General features: G+C 48.6%; 1 protein-coding gene across 3 annotated transcripts in view; it reads right to left on the bottom strand.

Moving 5' to 3' along the window:
• Positions 1 to 2,907: 2,907 nt before the first annotated feature.
• The window catches only part of CAMK1D (calcium/calmodulin dependent protein kinase ID), a 393,058-nt gene continuing 381,657 nt past the window's right edge, over positions 2,908 to 14,308 (bottom strand). The window contains exons 9-11 of one of the 3 annotated variants that reach the window (XM_069547252.1): positions 11,874 to 11,961; positions 10,822 to 10,939; positions 2,908 to 8,579 (exon numbers count right to left, since the gene is read on the bottom strand). In XM_069547252.1, coding sequence (XP_069403353.1) covers positions 8,461 to 8,579; positions 10,822 to 10,939; positions 11,874 to 11,961 — 325 coding nt within the window. In that variant the 3' untranslated portion in view covers positions 2,908 to 8,460. Of the gene's footprint in view, positions 8,580 to 10,769; positions 10,940 to 11,873; positions 11,962 to 14,308 lie in introns of all 3 variants that reach the window. The other 2 variants (XM_069547254.1, XM_069547253.1) reach the window with 2 other exon arrangements.

The raw sequence follows: 14,308 nt of genomic DNA, 5'->3' as shown, positions 1-14,308 counted from the left end.
GAAGGGCACCTTTCTTGTTGAGCTGATGGTTAAATGAGATACTGAATGGAATTCAGTTAGCCCAGTATCTAGAACAGACAATCTACGGCATGGTTAGCAGTAGCAGTTATTGCTGCTGATAATAATAACAGAGTATGGTACTTTGGCCACCTCATGTGAAGAGTTGACTCATTGGAAAAGACTTTGATGCTGGGAGGGATTGGGGGCAGGAGGAGAAGGGGACGACCGAGGATGAGATGGCTGGATGGCATCACGGGCTCGATGGACGCGAGTCTGAGTGAACGCCGGGAGATGGTGATGGACAGGGAGGCCTGGCGTGCTGCGATTCATGGGGTAGCAAAGAGTCGGACACGACTGAGCGACTGAACTGAACTGAACTGATGGTTCTTGTCTGGATGGTCAGTTGTGCATCTATGCAGGGAGGCTTTTGTTTAATTCTTGTACCACTGGTTCCCTGTATGTATTCTGGCCAGTGATAGACAATCCCAAGAGAATGTGAAGAGCAAAGTTTTCCAGAAAAATAGAAGGAAATTTGAGGTGAGTTTCAATGCATATTGAACATTTTTTGAGCCACAAGGGGGTTTGGTGAATGTCTGAAGGACAGAGGTGCTGGTCATTGCTGCTGGAACTCAGTGAATTCAAAGTTTGCCCTTAAACATTTCAACTGTAAGGCTCTAATAAAGATCAGCTCCTATTAGGATCAGTTTTATACTTCTGTGCACTTGCTTTGGCTAAATTTTCAGTCACAGTTGGTGAGCCTTCTCTGTAATGAATCCTTACAGATAGTTTTCAAAACTGGTTAGGTTACTAGAGTTCCTTCATTCCATAAAGCCTGCATTAACTATGTCACCTATGCACCCGCTGAATGAACCCTGTTATGATATAGCTCCTAACCAGGGTCTGTGCTGAGAGAAGCCACATCAGCTAAGAAAGGACTAGACATCAGGTATCAGATGATGAATACTATATTTATTTGGGGCTCACTTATTTCTACTAAGGTTCATGCTTTTTTCACTTGTGTGGATGTTTATTCTATATTTCTACAACCACGTCCAATTCCCATTTTCCCCCTTGACACAACTTATTATTTGGATTGGAGGAATTGTCTGGTGGATCACATCCAATTCCCACAATATATCTGACGAGCTGTGAGCTGTAGGTGTTCCAACCAGGAAAAACAAACAATCAAACAATATTCACTTTTCTGATTGAAACAAAGCAGGACCCTGTGGTCCTCACCCTCATGTCCTCTGCCTTCATTTTGCCTGTAGAAAAATGTTAGCCAAAGATCGTGTAATCAGAGAAGTGAGAAAATGTAGAAATCAAGGAAAACGGTCAAACAAGACCAAATAATGATCGTTCAGTCATTAAGCAAAGTCAAGAACCTTTAGTTCATCCTCAAGGGCTGCAGATAATATTCCGAACTATATCTTGTGAGATGTTTTATAGATACTACCAGCGGAGAAGTTTACAGGATGGCTGTGAACTGTAGCCATGACATACGTTGCCACAGTTCCAAGAACTGGCCCCAAGAAATGGAGACAAACTACCCTGGAGCTGAAGGTTAACTGTACTTACAACAATCAGGGTGACACTGATCAGACCACTGATGACCAATTGCAAGAAGACTATCCAGAGCTGACTGTGCCATTTCTGCATGTAAGGCCCTCTCTCTATCTATAAAAGCTCTTGCCCACTGATTGTAAATGGTGGTGGGGGGAGTTAGCCTTTGGCGAGGGGTCTGCCCACCCCCTCCCTGGTTGTTGGCATCCAGAATAAAGCAAACTTTCCTTTCCACCAACCTTGACTCTTTCTTGGCTTTTGAGCGGTGAGCAGCCAGACCCCACTTTTGGTTACATGGTCAGAAAAGAATCTTCCTCTGGGCATTGAGAATTCCCAGGCTGTGCCCAGGAAATGGACAGGTGTGGGCATGTGTGGGCAGGCATGTGAGACTCAGAGAGGTTTTCCTGAAAATTAGTGTTGGCTTTTCCTGCAAACCACTCAAGAGTATCTAGTTAGTGTGATCTGGGTTTCTGGGGGCTTCTGGGTCCACCTCCAGCCACCTTCTACAGCAGCAAGGCAAAGGGGGAGCCTGAGAGCCCACCAGAAGCCTCAAAACCAAGCTGTGCCTGCCCTGCCCCCATCCTTGGCACAATTCCTGCACGGGATTCCTGGGGTGGTGATATAAAGTATTTGTGCTGTGCCTGTCCTGCCCTCATCCTTGGCACGATTCCTGCACGGGATTCCTGGGGTGGTGTTATAAAGTATTTGTGTTGTGTTCAGTTGTTTCATTCACATCCAACTCTTTGCGACTCCATGAACCATAGCCTGCTGGGCTCCTCTGTCCATGGGATTCTCCAGGCAAGAATACTGGAGTGGGCTGTCATGCCCTTCTCCAGGGGATCTTCCCTACTGAGGGACTGAATCCGTACCTCTTGTTTCTCTTGCGTTTCAGGCGTTCTTTACTGCTTGAGCCATCAGCTGCTAAAGTCACTTCAGTCGTGTCCAACTCTGTGCAACCCCATAGACGGAAGCCCACCAGGCTCCCCCGTCCCTGGGATTCTCCAGGCAAGAACACTGGAGTGGGTTGCCATTTCCGTCACCAATGCATGAAAGTGAAAAGTGAAAGTGAAGTCGCTCAGTTGTGTCTGACTCTTTGCGACCCCATGGACTGCAGCCCACCAGGCTCCCCCATCCATGGGATTTTCCAGGTGTGAGTACTGGAGTGGGTTGCTATTGCCTTCTCCTGAGCCATCAGGGGAACCCCATAAAGTATTTAGGGGACCTTATGAATTTCCAGGAGCTCAATTCAACTCCCTCCTTCAAATCCAAACTTAACGGAGGAAAGAGAGAGCTGTTGAAACACTCCAGTCTGGCTGCTTATGGAGGAAACAAACGACACACATCTGAAGGTGATTAATTGTCTTTATTGGAGGAAAACAAGAAGTCATCAATCTCATCATCATTATGATAGAAATCTTGATATGTGTACATGATTGTCAAGGCAGAGAATCATTTGCTACACAGGCCCGTTAACAATTTTGCAGTGCCACAAACCTATGTGGAGTAAACTTCTTGCAGAGTTTATTACATGCATGGAATAAATGCACAGTTTCCCTTCTTTTGGACAAGCATGTTTTTATGGAAAAATTGAACCAATTACAAGCCTAGTAATAATAGACACAGGGACATTCCTGGGTTCAATGTCATAAGCTTTTGGAAAACATGCTCACTGTTGGGAGAGCTGCAAGAAGGACTATGGCATTATTGCAGTGACCAGAGCCAATTTAGAAATTGTTCCAAATTTTATTCTGGACAGAATGTACCTTTTGTATTAATATCTTTCAACCTGAACATGGGGCTAAGATAAATGTTCTCTGAAACATGCTGCCTGTCTTGCAAAACAAAGATGCTGCTGCAAGGTTGTAGCATTTTTGTCATTATCACAATGTTTTTGTTTTTAGAACATGTCAAGAGCCTGGCTGCCAGGGCTGCCCCAGCACCTCCTCCCTCAAGTGCAAGGTTACCACGAGGGCCCAGGAACCTCAGTCTGTCCAGATTAAGGTTTTTCTTTGAGAAGTAATTTATCCAGTGTTTGGGGCTTTTGAGTTCCTGGTGACATCTTATCTCTGTGACGAAAGCCTCAACACTCCTTTCGTTTTCTTTTTTCCTGTCCATAAGAAAATAAAATCACCTCGAAGTAAAAGAAGTTGGTAAATCATCAGAAGACACAATCATCATATGAGAAGTTCCCTGGAGACCAAAAGGTTAAAAATGGATATGGCAAATGCAGAAGCAGCATTAGTACAAAGGGGGAAATGCAGTAGTCAGTCCCTTTGGTGTAGAGAGAGATACAGACACCAAGAAGCCATTCCACACTTTGTCCACGAAACCAGACCTGGCAGCCACATGCTGCAGGGTTGGCTGCCAAATGAACAGCCTTTGGGTTTGCAGAAGCAGAGGCCCCGGAGCCACAAGCGCGGCTGCTCCTGCTACAAGTGGCAGGGAAGGCGGGAGAGACTGATGCTCCCGCCGGTTCCATTTGGCCCAGAGCAGGAGGTGGGCCAGGTCGCGGCCAGCATGCAGGGCCGACTTCACAGTGGGGCTGGGCTCCTGTGCCTTGTGCTGGGCTGCAGATTGTACACGGGATCGATGCACTGGGACCACACTGAAGGTCAGGGCTGAAGGGGGCTTGGGCCTCCTGCCTTCCTCTTTCTCCTCCCTGCCTTCTGGCCAATGTAGAAGTGTCAAGCAATCTCATTGGCAGGCTGGTTTTCTTGGCATCTCTGTGAATTAAGCTCCCCTTTTAGAAATCTGCCCAATTCACCCTTCCTATCTCAACTTTTTCAATTCTGAAAACCAACTGGAACACTCTCTGGCCAGCTTGCAGCCCCAACCTAGGACCAGCCCCCTGTCCCTTGCAAAAAGTGGTGGGTTACAAACTGGTATATACATTTTTTTAAAAAAACAAACTGAACAGTGTTTGGTCTGGAATGTGTTTAAGGAAAAGGCCAACTCTGCAGAGTGTAAGTGGACAGAACGGGAAGCAGTATTGTTTCAGAAGAACATGCAAAGGTTTCGTGCATCAGTTGATTCAGAGGACCTTCATTCCATTTGCCAGAAGTGACAGTGAGACCCTGGGAAAGAGCACATCTTATTTCTGCTTATGGAAATGGGAGGAACTGCCCTCTACTGGGCCTTGCTGTCCATTTTCACAACCAGAGGAAGCCCAGAAGGGAGCTTGCGGAGACCACAGAAAGTTGGCAAGTCGAAAGTGTTGCAGGCGAAACACAGAGGCCATAACCCTCCTTCTCCCACCCTCACACCTTCTCCAAGGTGAAGAATCAACACAACCCAGGCCCTGGGTGGGTGAGGGGGCCATGGTGGCCAAAGCCTTAAAATACCTAGTTATCTCCGCTGGGATACAGTCTTTTCTCACAACACAGCAAACCGCAGGGCATGCCTCAAGCTGTCACTCCTGCAAAGAAAGGGTTAACCCCTTTCTCTGCAAGGAGGGACCACTTGCATTCTGTCCCTTTGTCCCTAGCGTTTTGGGCCTTCATTCTAAAGGAGGGGGGTCTTCCTCTTCCATTCATAATCCGCCCAGATCTTCTGGACACCACGGGGGACAAGTGAACAGGATGAGATTGGAGCTGCAGGTAGACTGAGCGGGGGGACGTGTGTCACAGGCCTTTCACCAGCTCACGCTCCCTGAGTGCCAGACACATGTCTGGTCAGCTCTAAGTCCGACTGCCCAGTTCCCTGGACGCTACGCTCAGAGCCAGCTGAAGGGCTGGGGCTTGCTCAAAAGTCTGTCAGGGCACACTTGGGTGTATGCTCTGTTTCAGACAAACGCTAGCCTCCCTGATGGCCTCATGGATGAGATGAAAATCAGGGAAGTGAAGGAGAGACAGGCAGGCAGCTGAGGGCAAGACCATTCGAAGACACTCTTTCAAATAAGAATAACCCACTTGCTCTGAGGAGGTGAAGAGACCAAGTTGGTGGGGGTGGGGGGTGTTGGAAGGAAGCCTGTGATGAAGCCCATGGTACATCCTTAGCCTACCCACACACACTGGCCTTGAGGGGATGGGCAAGCCGGGTGCCCCCATGAAAAGCTCAGCTTCTGTTGGTATAATCTGACATCAGTGAGGGTCCTAGGACTCTGCCACTCCACTTGGCAGGTGTACCAAAAGGCATATTCCAAGTTCTCTTCCTGTGTTGTAATCAAGTGTAAATAACACGGTTGAAAGAGAACCTCTGTTTTTTAACCACTAAGGCTCTCTGAGCAGAGAAGCTTTTCCATGTGGGGCTTATTTTCTCCTTTTCCTAAAACAATGGGGAAAAAAACCTGAGTCTGGAGGCATCCAGACAGCAGAGATTCACCTGATGTCAAGTTCAACAGAGTCTACTTTTGGGCTGAGACAGTCACTATCTTCTTGCAGTTTGATACTGAGACCTGATGTGGCCAACCATGGCCAAGAGCTGACCCCAAATCACAAGGAGACACCTGCAACCTGCCTGTCTTTCAGCTCTTCTGCACTTTTCAGGTAGGACATATTTTCAGACTTAATTGCATAGAACATGCATCCCACACTTCAGCTCCAGAAAATAATTTGCCACCAATAAATCTGGCTTCAGATGCTGCTTTCCAACTGCAAATGACTGTGTAGCACACAGTTCAAGGAGCTGGTAACTATTTGGGCACACGTTCTAAGTATCAGATTCAGGCAAAGTATCACCCTTCCTCCATAACATCTAAGAACTTCTCCTCTTATACTGTAGAAACTTGGATCTTCCACTACACGTGTTAGTAAGCAACATTCTACTAAAGTCCTGGGAGACATGCCTCAGTTTTCTGATTCTGTTTATAATATTCATGCTATTGTCCTCCAAATGAGGCAATACTTGCTTCTTAACTGGGTCTTCTGTCATTTTATAGACATTTCCAGACTTTTTACAAATTTTGAAGAGTAGCAGCAGCTTGATTTCCACTCTGGATACATGTATGGCAGATGTCAAGTGGGATCCCTGTCAAGGGGCTGAGTGTCTGTGATGCAGTGGATATGGGGTGGACCAGATGCCTGTCTTTCCAGCAGCTCTTACACACAGCTGCACTGCTGTCCTGAAGGAGGCAGAATGCAGCTGTTGAGCCTCATAACACTGTGTGTGTGTGTGCGCGCGCGCTGAGGGGGCCATCACTGAACATTTGGCCTACACCCAGGCAAAGGTGTAGAAGTGACAAAGCCTGACCAACAGGATGCACTGAGTGTGACTCTCTGTGGGAGAAGAGCACGAGGACAAGGGGAGTCATGGGACCACCAAGAAGACGTGCAGGGGCCCACTGCGGCTCGAGGCCGACTGTGCGGATGCAGACTCGGGGCGTCGTGTGGGCACGAGGGCTGAGGGAGGGCTTTTGCATCTGGCACCACCTGCTCGCCTCTTCATGACAGCATCTTGGAACTCTCGTGGAGAAGCGCTTTGTCCTGGGTTTCACACTGTGCTCGCTCTATCCTGCATACCCGTCCACCATGTGGGTGAACAACGTGGCCCAGTTTTCCTGGGACACTGCTGGTTTGAAAGTCCTATATTCTGGGAAATCCTTCAGTCCTGGAAAACCTGGGACCACTGGGGACCCCACCCTCTCAGATCTTTGGTTTGGGGATTCCCTTCGTCAGAGGGATGGCTTTGCATGCCAGCTGGGCCTGGCTAGGGTGGTCTCTGGTTCTCACTGCAGTGTTCAGTGTCCCACTGGCCGGGCAGGTCACCTCTCCTCACCACCTCACATCAGTGGGGTCTTTTCCAAGGTCATTGCCCTCTCTTCCCCTTTCCGGATCCTCACCCTCTAAGAACAGTGTAAACACTTGCAGAAACAACTAGTGTGAGCTGGAGGCTGTTTGCCGTTGTAAGCTTAGAAATGCATTTTTAAAAAACAGATCAATTTTAAAACTGCATAGCTGGGCTTTCACATGTCACCCTCCTCATGAGAAAGGAGAGCTGTGTGAGAAATTTGCTCCAAATAAAATGGCATCGTGCTCTTTCTGTGCAGGAGGCTCTGAAATTTTTGCTGGGGGAGAGGGGTCATCTCCTTCATCACAAGTCTAGCCTTTCACCTTGGGGGAGCAGGCTTCTTCGTTTCTGACCGCCGATGGCCAGAAGCCCCAGGGTCTCGATTTGGAGAGGGCTTCGCTAGAGGAGCTGCCAGGCAAGGTTTTCTTCAGGTGCCCTCCCAGGGGCTCCCCAACTCCCAGGGAGGAAACAGGCCTGCAGGAAAGGTGAGTTATCTTCTCAGAGAACTGCCCCTCCAAGGAAGAAAGGGAGGCAAGGAGAAGGAACTGAAGTAAAGTGCACTCTTCACCTTGGAGACAGATTCTTGAGCAATCCTCCATCAGAATTTTAAAAAATACTTTTAAATTCCCTTTGAAGGAAAAAAAAAATCTCTTAAAGGTTAACATAAAATTCTACTCCCGACAAGCAAAAGATACAGGTCATGGAAATAAGAAGTATAGCTTGAAAGGACACATTTCTTAAAAGGAAAAAAAAAAAAGAAAAACCCTAATGCACAATATTTACCAATACTTAAATAATCCAGTTGAAACCTTTTTTTTTTTTGTCATGAATGAAAAAATACAACATAGACGGTTACCTCTACTGAGAAGAGCGGGAACGACAGGGCTTGGGGAGAGGAACTGAGAAAGTCCGTTCTGTTAGAGCTTTGCGAGATTCATATGTACAGCACCAGATCCTATTAAGTCAGCTCCCTTGAGTCAGTACAGTTTGTGAGAAATGAACACTTCAGAATTGCAGTATAAAATATGGCCATAAAAAAACTGCTGTCTTCCAGTCCTGTGCAGGGAGGCGCACCATGCAAGGTGGGATCGCTCTGGAGTGGCTGGTGGTGCTGGTGACCCCCGGGGGCCCCCTTCCCTGGCCTGGCCCCCCGGGCCCCACCTCCGGGGCCAGTCACTTGCTTCCAGAGTGCACTGTCGTCACAGTGGTGGGCCTCGGTCTCCGATCCGCTCCCACTCCTGAGACCCCGGACGAAGAGGACATGAAACTACAGAGCGTGGAGGGTGTCAGACCTGCAGGGGGTCAGCGGACACAGGAAGTTCAAAGCTTTAGAAGAACGTACTCACTCCCTCTTCCCACTGCAAGGGTTTGTTGGGGTGGGGGGACAAACTTTGAGGCCCTTGATTCTAAACTTTTACCTACCCACAGGAAAACATCTGCAAGGATCCCAAGTCTTCTTAGGGACTCATCTTCCCTCCTTGCTTCCACATAGCAATGATAACTGTGTTGTATTTGGATACATCATGGTTTAGCTACTATAACAGGATGGCTTCCATTTACTGAGCACTTACTACATACTAGGCATCAGGCTAGGTATTAAACACATGTGTGCGTGTGTGTGTGCATGTGTGTGTGCTAAGCTGCTTCAGTCATGTCTGACTCTTTGAGACCTATGGACTATAGCCCGCTAGGCTCCTCTGTCCATGGGATTCTCTGGGCAAGAATACTGGAGTGGGTTGCCATGCCCTCCTCCAGAGGATCTTCCTGACTCAGGGATCCCGCATCTTTTATGTCTCTTGCATTGGCAGGTGGGTTCTTTGCCACAAGCACTACCTGGGAAGCCCGGGAAGTCCTCATAAGAACTGTTTATTTCTTACAACAGTGCTGGGAAAGCAGGGATTTTAAGAGAGAATAAAGAATGATCCCAGCTTGGTGTGTGCTCTGGACTTTTGGCTAAGAAGCATCTGTGATCCAGGGCACACTGACCTAGTCCTGCATGCATCGGCAGCCCCCCAGTCTAGAACAATTCCTGACATGCTGCACCTCCACCGTTCCCCAGGCAGATGCTGGCATCAGAAATGTCCTGTGTGGGATGATCTTAGGTGCGGCAGTGTACCACCCACCCTTGCCACCACGAACTCATGAGCGCAAACACATGGACGCCATAAAGTAAATGACAATGATGCTTTGCTGTCAGAGCCACTGTCTGAATCTTCAAATAGACAATAGATTGTAGGGTTTCCTTTGACTGGAAGGTAGAAAGGATTTGTGCTGAAACATAAATTGGGCCTAAAGCAGTGTGCAACTGTGTCAGGAAATGCTCAGTGGAGGTTTCCTGGGAGAACTTAAAGGCTGGACATTCAGAAATGAGATTCGAGGATTATTTAAAGATGAAGGGAATTGTTTTTTGAGGAAGGAAGTGTCATGCCAAGGGTGAGACCAAGCTGAAGGGTTTCAGTGAAGGAAATTCTGCAGTGCAGATGAGAGCTTCCCTGGTGGCTCAGAGGGAAAGAATCCGCCTGCCCGTTCAGGACACACCTGAGTCAGGAAGATCCCCTGGAGAAGGAAAAGGCAACCCACACCAGTATTCCTGCCTGGGAAATCCCATGGACAGAAGAACCTGGCAGACTACAGTCTATGGGGTCACCAAAGATTTGAACATGACTTAGTGACTTAACAACAAGCGGTACAGATGAGCCCGTGGAAAAGCCTAGCGATTAAGGTGAACATGTAGAGCGGGGATTGGGAGAGGAAAACAAGGAGGGTGTGCGTGTGTCCTCGGCCATGTACTGCTCCACACAAACGTGGAGAATGAAACATTAGTGTGGGCTGGCCAAAACTCTGGTTGAGGTGTTCTGTAGCATATCATGGAAAAACCTGAACCAACTTTTTGGCCAACCTAATATTACTCTGATTGCAAAGCCAACACACTTCAAATAAATTAGGCCAAATGATCATCCAATAATACAGTTTAAAAGCCAGTGAGACCCAGGCTGTCATGAGTCTCTCATTGGTCCCTAAGGGTGACACCCAATGAGGAGCAAGTCAGATCATAAGGAGATGCATCAGGAAGTGTTGGCTTCCGTTCACATGTGGTTGGGTGGGACTTGAGCCACTGATTTCTCATCTCGACGTGGAAATACTAGGACTTAGGGTTACATAGATGCTAAATAATTAAAATTTTAAACTATTTTGAAAAACAGTGTCCTGGAGTTGTCGGGAGTGCTGATGAATCGAGTATTAACTGCTTGACACACGGTAAAGTGAAAGTGTTAGTCGCTTAGCCGGGTCCACCCCATGGTCTGTCCATGGGATTCTTCAGGCAAGAATACTGGAGTGGGTAGCCATTTCTTTCTCCAGGGGATCTTCCCGGCCCAGGGATCTAACCAGGGTCTCCTGCATTGCAGGCAGACTTTTTACCATCTGAATTACCAGGGAAGCCTGATACACAGTAGGTACTCAGAGTCCCCTTTTCTCCCTACCAGATCTGTCTCAAACACCAGTTGGAAAGTTCTGTTTTTGCTACATACGCACAGTCTTTTTGGCTGGCCAGACTGAGGCTGCTCGAAACACTCGCATTTGAACTGTCCAGGCTGCTGCCAAGATGTAGTTTTCTCATATGTCTCACGACGGCCGTGGCATTAAACGCTTGCTGGAATTTCAGAAAGAGGAAAAGCAGACAAAATATTTCAGCTAATTAGAAAAGCCTCAGGCTGTCTCCTATCATTTCTCTTGTTACCCGCAGCAGTTTAACTTCTGAAAGCGTTCTCATGATCCTCTAGAAAGGAAACTTATATTGCTGCCTCTTCCGAAAGTACATTCGTCCTTTGACCCTCTCTCCCCTCATCAAAATACATTTTGGAGATGAAGAGAATATTTTTCTTCTGACATAATAACATAAACTATAGAATAAATGTAAACCAATTCTCTCCATAATTTAGAAGTGACTTCTAGAATGAAAAGCATGTTGTAATAACGCAATACCTTAACATCGTATTTTTAAGAGTTTTCATTTCTGATTATTGGTGTTTTTGCCCTAAATAACAGCATTTCCTGTGGATAAAGTAGTTCAATGGAATTATTATCTGCATAGTGTCTACTTGTTGGCTCTCATGGAAAAATAGCCAGCTCTTAATTACCCATGCTTATGAGGACACAGGCTAATGGTTTAAGTCTATCATATTTTTACTGGAATGTAGTGATAAGTTCAATTGAGATTTCCTGTTTCCCCTTTCCATTTTTATATCACTTTTTAATAAGAGTCAATTCCTTAAAGTTCCAGCAAAGTGAAGAAAGACAACAGGGATTTCTTAGGAAACTGCAACTGAGGAAGCACTGGCAATATTGCTGTTTCTGGATCTCAGAAGGAAGATATTAAATCATATACTTTATCCTTCTCACACCTCGATGCTCTCTTCAAGTCTTAATCTTTACTACTTAAAATCAGCACCATTATTTGGGTGAGGTTCTGGGAATTTTCGTCAGACCTCCTGGGTGAGAACAACCTTTAGAAACAAGCAGCCCTCCAGCCAGGGGGCAGGTCTGAGCGGTCAAGTTCACTGGGAATGCAGGAAATGAGCACTTACTCTCCACTTGCTTTTGGCGAAGTTCTTTCGGATCTGGGCGCTGACCGACTCGTGGATGTTTTTGCTGAGGGCTGTGTCACCAGCGATCCTGAAACCAAGGCAGAGATGCTTCTTCAGAAGGGTTTTGTAGGCGGCGGGGTGGCGGGGGTGTGGGCTCTGACACGGGGTCCCATGCTTTCTTGGAGAAGCCATGTCCTGTCCCCTTTGCAGGTTTGCCAAGGGGGTGTCCTGCACCCCCACGGCTCTGGTTGCAATGTTCACAGTCCACCACCACCGCACTCCGAGCCCCGACCCACCTCCTCTCCGCACCCCTCCAGGCTCGGGCAGCACCGTCATGGTAGACCGCTCTGCCTGGCTTCCCCGTCGCCCCTTGTCACCGCCATTCCTGCAGCTTCAGAGTCCACATGGACCACACAACCTGGGCTCAGCTCCCCTCCCTTTCCCCCAGCTTTCTACCTGCTAGGCCTCACCCCTGAGGCTGCAAGCAGGTCCGCCACCTGGTCTGACCTCCCAGCTTCCTCCCACCGGCCCCTCTCCCTGGCATCACCAGAGCCTCGGTCCACGGACCACTCACCGTCCCGGGCCCACCACTCCATTCTGACTCTATCCCGGCTAAGCTAAGTTCTGCCATGTTCCACTCTTGCTCCCACCCTCGGGGCCCCTTATCTGCTCTGTACTCGGTGACAGGACCCCAGTCTCAGCTCAGCCCTGATTGGCACACCTTCTCCTGCATTTCCTTGAGAAGTCCTCAGAACTGCAAGGACCACGGCCCCCTAGATCCCACTGGGTCCCTGACATCACTGGGCAATCCTGATGTCATTCCTGCTTGACCTTGGCTTTCTATTACAGGGAAGAAAGGCAGGCTTGGTCTTTGCCTCCTACCCTCGGAGTCCCGCTCATCCTATTACTTCCTCCCTCTGCTTTGCCGTCCCTCTCCTCCCTTTCTTCCCTAATCCCCTCCTCCCCCAACCCCAATCTGTTCTTGCGCCTCCCTCTTTTCTCTGGGCCTGCAGACTCCAGCCTCACTGATGGCCTGGGGGTCTCTCCAGCCCACCCCTCCCCCTCACATCCTTCTCCACCTCCACCCTCACTCGACATTCGACCCCCACCCCCATTTTCTGGCAATCTCACAGGAAACTGTTTTGTTTATTCTTTTCTGGGCTTGAATCCACCCATCTTCCCTTTCTCTTAGCACCAAACTATTCAATTTTAAGCTGACTTCTGATGCTTCAGAAATAATTTCTTGGATTTCGGAAAAGTTAAGGGGTAGACAGATGCCGGGGACACTGACCATCCTTTCTGGCTGGAAGGTGAGCTGTGGGTGAGGGAGTTGGCCGGGTCTCAGACTCATATAGCCCGGGATACAGGCCAGCCTGGACACAGACTGCTGTGTCCATTCACTTCAGGACATGAAATGAAGAAACCACTGCTGTATGAAATACACATTCCCACCACCAGCCTCTCCCGCTCGAACTGAAAACATGGCTGGTGCACTCTGGAAGGGAAGTCTGTCTCAGGCTGGGTCTAAGTTTAGAATACAGTCTCATATCCCAGCTCAGCGCAAGGCCCCCTCAGTAGACTCCTCTGGTTTTCCCAGCAGGGCCGAAAATACACAGCTCAGACGACGCTCAGAAACGAACCTAAGCCAGCGAGGTTTCCATTTCCTTTTCACTTTTTTTTTTTAAGTGAAGTATAGTCCCCATGGACTGTGGCCTGCCAGGCTGCTCTGTCCATGGGATTCTCCAGGCAAGAATACTAGAGTGGGTTGCCATTCCCTTCTCCAGGAGATCTTCCCAACACAGGGATCGAACTCAGGTCTCCTGCATTGCAGGTGGATTTTTCTTACCATTTGAGCCACCAGGGAGGCCCTAGGTTTCCATTTCCAACAACTGTCAATAGCCCCCTTTCCCCAGACACACATCGGTGAAGAGAAATATCTGAATGAACAAACCCGAGGAAGCAGACATGTCATGAAGCCTCTTCTCCTGGGGGGCTCACGCGCTTCCTCCTGCGCCTCTTGTAACAGCTACATCCTCAGAAAAGAACACCAATTCCACCTGTCGGTGGCCAACTCTTTCTTGGAAACCTGGGGGCAGATGTGGCTGGAAAGACAGAACTCCTCGGACTAAGCACTGCTGCAAGGCAGAGTTCCCTCCAAACCAACAGGCCCGGGGGCGGGGGGCGGGGGGGGGGCGGGTGGTGGTGTCAGAGAGCTGCCCTTCCCTGTGGGTGAGCCCAGCTGAGAGCGGAAGAAAATGCAAACCTTCGGTTGTTCTGGCAAAGTCCTGTGCTCACTTCCCAAAGTGCCCAGGCGTGCTGCCACTGGCGAAGGACCCAGCAGGACAGACAGTGGCCCAGAGGCCCCTGTTAAACACCCGGCTTGGAGGTGAAGCCGGCCATCTCGGCTCATGACAGCTCATGACCACCTTCCTCAA

The sequence above is a fragment of the Ovis canadensis genome, chromosome 13 (genome assembly GCF_042477335.2).
Source record: "Ovis canadensis isolate MfBH-ARS-UI-01 breed Bighorn chromosome 13, ARS-UI_OviCan_v2, whole genome shotgun sequence".
NCBI classification, from domain to species: Eukaryota; Metazoa; Chordata; class Mammalia; order Artiodactyla; family Bovidae; genus Ovis; species Ovis canadensis.
Note: the sequence above shows the minus strand (reverse complement) of the source record. Positions and strands in the feature narration are given on the sequence as shown.